Source organism: Poecilia reticulata, linkage group LG17 (assembly GCF_000633615.1).
Source record: "Poecilia reticulata strain Guanapo linkage group LG17, Guppy_female_1.0+MT, whole genome shotgun sequence".
NCBI lineage: Eukaryota > Metazoa > Chordata > Actinopteri > Cyprinodontiformes > Poeciliidae > Poecilia > Poecilia reticulata.
The window spans coordinates 29649752-29658042 of NC_024347.1; the positions used below are offsets into that span (position 1 = coordinate 29649752).

At 38.8% G+C, this 8291-nt stretch overlaps 1 protein-coding gene across 1 annotated transcript in view; it reads right to left on the reverse strand.

Moving 5' to 3' along the window:
• LOC103479994 (golgin subfamily A member 6-like protein 6) overlaps nucleotides 1-6786 on the reverse strand; it is a 44763-nt gene extending 37977 nt beyond the window's left edge. The window contains exons 1-2 of the mRNA XM_017309907.1: nucleotides 6504-6786; nucleotides 4638-5004 (exon numbers count right to left, since the gene is read on the reverse strand). Coding sequence (XP_017165396.1) covers nucleotides 4638-5004; nucleotides 6504-6702 — 566 coding nt within the window. The 5' untranslated portion in view covers nucleotides 6703-6786. The remainder of the gene's footprint in view (nucleotides 1-4637; nucleotides 5005-6503) is intronic.
• Nucleotides 6787-8291: the final 1505 nt, after the last annotated feature.

The following is an 8291-nucleotide window of genomic DNA, read 5'->3' on the forward strand; positions in this document are numbered from 1 at the left end:
AAAATAGAGAGGGTGTGCAGATATCGGCAGGCTAATAATTTGCTTTGCCAAAAAATGCATCCCCCTGCTAACATGGAGGAATAAAGAGTTAAGAGTGAAATAACTTTTTCTGAATAATCACATTTGTTCTATGAACTGCTGGTATAAGTTTTATATCAACAGGATAATATTTGGGGGAAAATAGATAGGGCCTGCATATATTGTCTAATAATATGTTTTGAAAAAAATGCATCCCCCTGCGGGCTGCACAGTGGCGCAGTTGGTAGAGCTGTTGCCTTGCAGCAAGAAGGTTCTGGGTTCAATTCCCGGCCTGGGGTCTTTCTGCATGGCGTTTGCATGTTCTCCCTGTGCATGCGTGGGTTTTCTCCGGGTACTCCGGTTTCCTCCCACAGTCCAAAAAAAAACCATGACTGTCAGGTTAATTGGCCTCTCCAAATTGCCCCTAGGAGTGTGTGTGTGCATGGTTGTTTGTCCTGTGTGTCTCTGTGTTGCCCTGCAACAGACTGGCGACCTGTCCAGTGTGCACCCGCCTCTCGCCCGAAACGTTAGCTGGAGATAGGCACCAGCACCCCTCCTGACCGGGACAAGGGTGCAAGAAGATGGATGGATGGCATCCCCCTGCTAACTTGAAGAGTCAAGAGGGATTTCACCTTTTCTACGGAATGACTCTTGTTCTCTGAGCTACTGCTATAAGTTTTATATCAAACGACAATAGACAGAGGATGCAAATATTTTCAGGCTCAGAAATTGAAATGCATTCCCTCCTACATTAATAGACTAGACAGTTAAGGATGATATAAAAAGTTCTACATAATGGGCCTCTGTTTTGTAATGCTTTAACCTATAAAAGAAAAAGTGGGGAATTTCAGACCATCTGCGGAGAACATTTTCATCACACTGACTGAAAAACGTTCAACTCATATGTTTCAATAAAGGTAAAAAACGTATTTATTTAAATAAATTTGTCAACCCCCCCACCCCCACCATTTTAGGGCTTACATAAGATAAGAAACGTGATAATGTTACGAATATCTTCAAAAGTTTCCTCTTTGGTCATATATTTCAGTCCATTTTCTCATCAATATGCGAGAGTTTAGAGCGATGCTTGGTCCCGCGACAGGGCATGCAATTCTTGGCAGGCATGTGTTTCTCGGTATAACACCAGATCAGTGTGTAAATGCAGTTTTGTGTGAGTGTGTACCAGGTGATTTGTGCGTACTTTTTCAACATTTGTAGGGATAGAAGGTTTATTTTATTTTTAAGGTTTACAAATCCAGTATTACACACGCACATATATTTTTACACCCGCACAAATATTTTGAGACTATTTTCACTCCATACAAAAACAAGTTAAAGAAACAACTTCGTATAATTCATAAATCTTTATTACGAGACAAAAAGTAGTCGATGCAGTTTAGAAAAGACAAATACACAAATCATCAAGTAAAAAAACATCACAAAGCAGATAAACAATGACTCCAATAGTTAAAGTTAGAAATATCTAATATCACCATATGTTGCAGTTGTCAGAGCTTTTAATCTGAAGTAGTTTGATACATTCAATCTGCACGTAAAGTTTTACATGAAATTCCTCAGCAAAACATGAAAAGTTGGTATACTACTCATGACAAACATTTGACTTGCAAATGTTCAACATGGAAATCTGAGGATTCTGAAATCGTCCTGATTGGCTACTTGCGGTTTCCTCATTTTATATTTACTGTAGTTACACCACGGGTCAGCTATATGAAACGCTCCAGGCTGCTTGCTCCTCCTCACCGGGCTTTATGTTACACTCTGTGGTAGGAGACAAGGAGCCCGGCAGGTAACTGAAGTTATGATAATTCCAAGGACCTTTGACCTATAGGCGTTAATTTTTATATAAATAGAAAAAAATAGGGCCTCTGCAATAATATCGATTTTTGTTTTTCTTGTTTTTAGCAGTAAGAAATTAAAAGTTGTCATTCCCAGATCAAAAAGCAAAGATCTATATTTACTGAACACCCTGTGGATCTGCATTAAATGGTTGGTTGATGCTTAGTGAACTTGAAGGTAACGGTGTTCAGCAGCAGACCAAGACTACAACCTCTGTGAGAGTTGAAGCATGCAGTCAAGAAAATAACGTTCAGGTTTTCAGAGAAAAATGACAAATGAAAGGGTAACTCTTTATAAGCAAGTTTTTCTCCAAGAGACGTGGATAGACATTAGTTTGAATCCAAAGCGCTCCAGACTGCTTGCTCCTCCTCATCGGGCTTTATGCTACACTCTGTGGTAGGAGACAAGGAGCCTGGTGTTGTGTCAGATCGTCATACGCTTTAGCACGAACTGACGGCTATGTCTATCAGACAATACACTGTCATTACCATATGATTTTATTTAATTAGTAACATAGAATCATGACTTAGATCGTCATTCACTTTGTTATTAACAGATGTATGGTATCCTGACTTAGCGGTTAGGCTAATGAGTTTTACACAGGCTTGTGTCGTAGTTGACTGCAGCTGCATCTAGATCAGCTGTGTCAAACTCATGTCCTCAAGGGCTGCTGTCCTGAAGTTTTTAGATGTGCCACAGGTAAAAAACACTGGAATGAAATGACTTCATTACCTCATCCTTGTGTAGGTAAGTTCTCCAGAGCTTTGCTAATGACCTTATTATTCTATTTAGGTGTGGTGCAGCAGAGGCACATCTAAAAGTTGCAGGAGAGCAGGCCTTGAGGACTGGAGTTTGACACTTGTGAGCTAGACCCTGCTTTAAATACACTTTGAAACCACGATAATGCATGTATATCTTTCTAGTTGTCGTTGAAAACAACTTAATGACATATTTTCGTCATAACTTGACATGTATGTGTTGGAGCTGAAATACCATCTAAGGAGTTGTTTTTGCGAAAGGATTCTCTGCAGTTCTCCAGTTCAAACTGACCTAAATTCCTTCCCTCCCTTTGCGTACAAAGTGCACAGACGGACTCGGAAGGAATGCGGTCTCGACGGATAGCATTAACAAATTGGTCTGTTGATAGTTCTGAGAAGGAGCAGATAATTAGGTCTGTTGAAATCATGAGGTCTTATGTCCTTATTTGGACTCGTATTAAAGGTCACCCAACAAACACTGGAGAAAAGCAAGCTGGGAGTCTGTTGGCAGAAACAACACCCTTTCTCCATTGGTTGAAACCTTCCAATGAACACTCGTGGAGACTTGAGAGTATAAAGACTGTTGAATTTGAGACTGAGGAGAGATTTTTGGTATGGAAGATTTTATGTGTTGAACTGACGAAACTGATTCCGTGGGTGTAATAAATCTCCGGCTCGTCTATGGCCTAGCAGCAAGAACTACGTCTCTGTGTATTATTTTCCTTACTTATATATTTGAGAGTAGCCACCCTTCAATTCCTCAATATATGCTGAACTGACAACTCTGATGGTCGGACTTCTTGCACAAGCATGCGTAGTCACTGCGCGTATGCTATTCTGACAGCATGATTATCTGATGGAGCAAGCTTGCGTGGTGAGGCGACACTTGCTAGGTCTCATCCAGACTAGTGAACAACATAATCCGTGCATGTGACATTTCTAGCTCATACATGCGGGTTATAGACGTTATGTAACAAAATTGAAAACTTTTCATCTTTTGTTGCTGTTGTCGCCATCGTATGCCATGTGTTGGGTTCAGTCAGAGTGGAAGAAAACTGATGCTTTTAGCTCCCTGTGTGTTTAGCCGTTACCAAGAAAACGAGAGGGGAGGGAACAACACGAGGCACAAGAGTGAAATTTTTGTCATCCAGTCTCTTTGTAGAAAGAGAGATGATGAAAACAAAGAAGCAATATTAAAGCCATCATTTTATTAATAAGCTCATGTTTATTTACTGTTGATTGATTTGTTGTTTCTCATGGATACCCTTCTCAAATGTATGACTTATCTTGTGATGATTTAAGTAACTAAGACAAGAGAAATTCTTTCAGCATGACTGGCATGAAAAAGGTTTCTAACCTGTATGGCTTTTGTTGTGGTAATTTAAATGACTAATTCGAGAGAAACGTTTTCCACATGATGTGCATAAAAAAGGTCTCACACCTGTATGAATTTTCTTGTGTTCATTTAAATTACTAATTCGAGAGAAACTTTTTCCACATGATGTGCATAAAAAAGGCCTCTCCCCAGTATGAATTTTCTTGTGGTCATTTAAATGACTAAGTCGAGAGAAACCTTTTCCACATAATGTGCATGAAAAAGGCCTCTCCCCTGCATGAATACTCTTGTGGTAATTTAAAGATCTAATTTGAGAGAAAGTCTTTCCGCATATCTGGCACAAAAAAGGTTTCTCATCTGTATGAATTTTCTTGTGACGATTTAAATAACTAATTTTAGAAAAACTTTTTCCGCATGTTTCACATGAAAAAGGTTTCTCACCAGTATGAGTTCTGTAATGGTTTTTCAACTTATAATGTTGTGGGTAACATATTCCACAAATGTCACATTTGAAAGGTCTTTTTTTTGTGCCAGTATCAGACTGAATCTCTGACACAGAGAAGCTGCTTCCTTCCTGATCTTTGCTCTCAACCACTGCAGAGATATGAAGGGAAAGCTGCTCTGTTCTTGTCTTTTCTTCATTCATATCATCTCCCTGAAGAGTAGAAGTCTCAATCAAAGCAACAAACTGCTTCTGGACAAGCTGCTCTCCCTCCTGACGGCTACAGAGGTCCTTCTGGTCCTGTCCAGATGGGAAATGTTCTGGTGGCTGCTGTTCCTGCTGAAGCACTGAAGAATGTAACTCCTCTTTTTTTACATACATTAGTGGATATTCTATTTCCTCATGTTTGAGCAGTGTAGGTTCTGGTTCATCTTCTTCTTTTTTAATCAATTTAGGTTCTGGCTCCATCTGTTCCTCTTCAGTCCATTGATGTTCTGATTCTTTCCGGTCCTGACTGAACCTACTTGCCAGGCTCCAGACTTGTTGGATGGCAGAAGCTTCCTCCTCATTGGAGACACTTGACTGTTGTAGGCCTTTGGGAACAAAGGATGACATCATTAATATAATTTAATTGATGACTATCTCATGGATCAGCCTGGTTTTTCCTGGAGATTCTGGTCTGTAGGCATCATATGATTAATCTAAAATTAATATGTAGATCTCAACAGAAAAGCAGGTGAAGTGTCCTGCACATTAATTTGCTGCCATGGCAACAATGTTAAAAAGATTTCAAATACATTCAGATTTTAATCAAGAAGTACGGTTTCATACAGATTTTTTATTTTACAAGTAAATGTTTAATTTTAATGCGTTCATACAGTGAAGAACTCAAAATACATTTAGACAATATGTTTTTAATCTCACTTATAACCTTATGTCTAGCCTCACTTTTTAAAGTTGATCAGACTGTGTAGGAATTCAATGTAGTAAGACATGACAATCTGGTTCTCTGGGTTATAAATATGATGAGACAGAAACTTATTTCTCTAAGCTACTATTCAAAAAAGGAGCAGACATCATTTTTTTCACTAAGTGTTGATGTTCAAAAGGAAATGGCTGAAAGAAAAGATCAGAAAGACTGGCCTAAAATTGAAACCTATTCATTCTTACTTAGATTTTTATTTATCTTAGTAACTGAATGTGTGAGAGATGATGCTGGATGAGTTTATCTCAACACCACACACTGAGGAGGATGGTGCAGCAGGTCAACACATCTCCAGGCCTCACTTTAAGAGAACTGCAGCTAAGAGGAACATCCTAGAGTAATCAGTTCTCCATAGCAACCATCAGACGCTACATTCATGAAAACTGGATGTTTGGGAGAAATAAAGAAATAATTTCCTCTAATCACTGTTGGAGTCATCTGATCCATTGAACTTGAACATGTCCCACGCAGCAAAAAAGAGATATTTTATTAAACACATTTGAGAAATATAGATTTGGAGATGTGTGCATGTTTCTTTGACACTGTTTGCCCATTTTCCTGTAGAACTAGTCTGGTTCCCTGAACTGAAGGGATAACAGTAAATTATTTTTTTCTATCATTAATTAATCCCTTACAATTTTTTTTAACTTAAACTATTAATTAAAATGCAGATTTTTCACTTTTAGCTTCAGCTGCATTGATAAGATTTCAGTTTTTATCTGCTATATCAGGGCTTTGCAACCTGCGGCGTCATACCTGTAAGCGGCTCTGTGGCTCACTTATTATAACAAAGAAATATTGTCATTATTTGTTTACTCAATTTGTTCTGCGTCTCCCCCTCTTCTTCATAATACTCTCCACTAAAGTGTAAATTAAGAATTTACACTTTGTATTCCAGGTTTCCAGCACTAATACCACTTAGAGTAATACATTTAGTCAGGGGGCTTGACTCATAAACACGTTTGTGCTAGCCTCTGTAGCATCAGAGCCAGCAGCTAAAACAGTTCCTGTTCAGCTCAGTTTAGCAGCAGCTGGAGCTGCAGCAACTATSGCCGCTGACGGATCTYYGTCTDCWGTGRAAACATCAGCACMTTTATCCAGACCTACCAGAACTTTGTCTCTGCAGCTCCGAACCGACTCTGTGTAKCTTAATTTCTGGTTTCCAGTBGATCCCCATCATTCTGCGCTGAGCATCGAGCTCTTCCTCGTAGCAAATGATGGTTTTTTCAACCTCTGTGAAGATTTCTTGAGCAGCAGCAGYTAGTCGCTCTCTGATAAACTCTCTGAGATGCTGAACTGAAGACATGGTTGCTGAAATATTAGCTGAATAAACAATGCAGCAGTTTTCTGGTTTAGCGTCTGTGCTTAGCGTATTCAGGCTTCTTCGATTTTTTTTTTGGGGGGGGGACGGTTGACAAACCAGGAAATTGGTGCAATACCGCCTCCTACTGAACTGGAGTGTGCCAAGCCGAAAAACTGTTTAAAGAAACAACTTAATATTAATTCATAAATCTTTATTACGAGAGAAAAAGTATTCCATGCAATTTAGAAAAAAATGTAAAAATCATCAAGTAAAAAAAAACATCACAAGACATAAACAATGACTTCAATAGTTAAAGTTAGAAATATCTAATATCACCCTATATTGCAGTTGCCAGAGCTTTTATTGTGAAGTAGTTTTATACATCCAATCTGTACATACATCTTTACATAAAATTCCTCAGCAAAACATAAAAAGTTGGTATGTTACTCATGACAAACATTTGACTTGCAGATGTTCGTGGAAATCTGAGGACTCTGAAAGCGTCCTGATTGGATACTTGCAGTTTCTTCATTACAGGTTTACTGTAGTTACACCACAGGTGAGCCATACAAAACGTGGTGCAATAAGTTCCAAAAAGTAACACTTTCACTTTATCAGCACACATGCTAAATTTCAGTGCCAAAACATTAGCTTGCATATAGGAAGACAAAGTTATGATAATCCCAAAGGCCCTTGACCAACTGGGGTTAATTTTTATATGAATAGAAAAAAAATAGGGTCTCTGTCAATTATATCGTTTTTTGTTTTACTTGTTTTTAGCAGTAAAAATAAAAAGTTATCATTCCCAGATAAAAAAGCAAAGATCCATATTTACTGAACACCCTGTGGATCTGCATTAAATGGTTGGTTCCTGCTTAGTGAACTTGAAGGTAACGGTGTTCAGCAGCAGACCAAGACTACAACGACTGTGAGAGTTGAACTATGCAGTCAAGAAAATAACATTCAGGTTTTCAAAAAAGAGAAATAAAATGGCGTCTCTTTATAAGCCAGTTTTTCTACAAGAGACATGGATAGACTGTGGTTTGAATCCAAAGCGCTCCAGACTCCTCACCAGGTTTTATGCTACACTCTGTTGTAGGAGACGAGGAGCCCGGCAGGTAACTGACGTAATGTTCACACGGTGAAGCAAGACAGCGCTTCTCTCGTTTACAGACATTGTGTGGTGAGGTGACGGTCACTAGATCAGATCTCATTCAGTCGAGTGAACAACATAATTTGTGCATGTGACATTTCTAACTCATACATAGGGGGGATATAGACGCTACGCAAGAAAATTTAAAACTTTTCATCTTTTGTAGCCATTGCCGCTATTGATTGCCGTTTGTTGAGTTCAGCCAGAGTGGAAGGAAATAGACGCTTTTAGCTCCCTGTGTGTTTAGCAGTTACCAAGAAAATGGCACTTGTTTATCGTGAAAACCCTTCTCAAATGTATGATTTATCTTGTGTCGATTTAAATGACAAATTTGAGAGAAATTCTTTCCGCATGACTGGCATGAAAAAGGTTTCTCACCTGTATGACTTTTGTTGTGACGATCTAAGTGACTAAGTTGAGAGAATTTTTTTCCGCATGA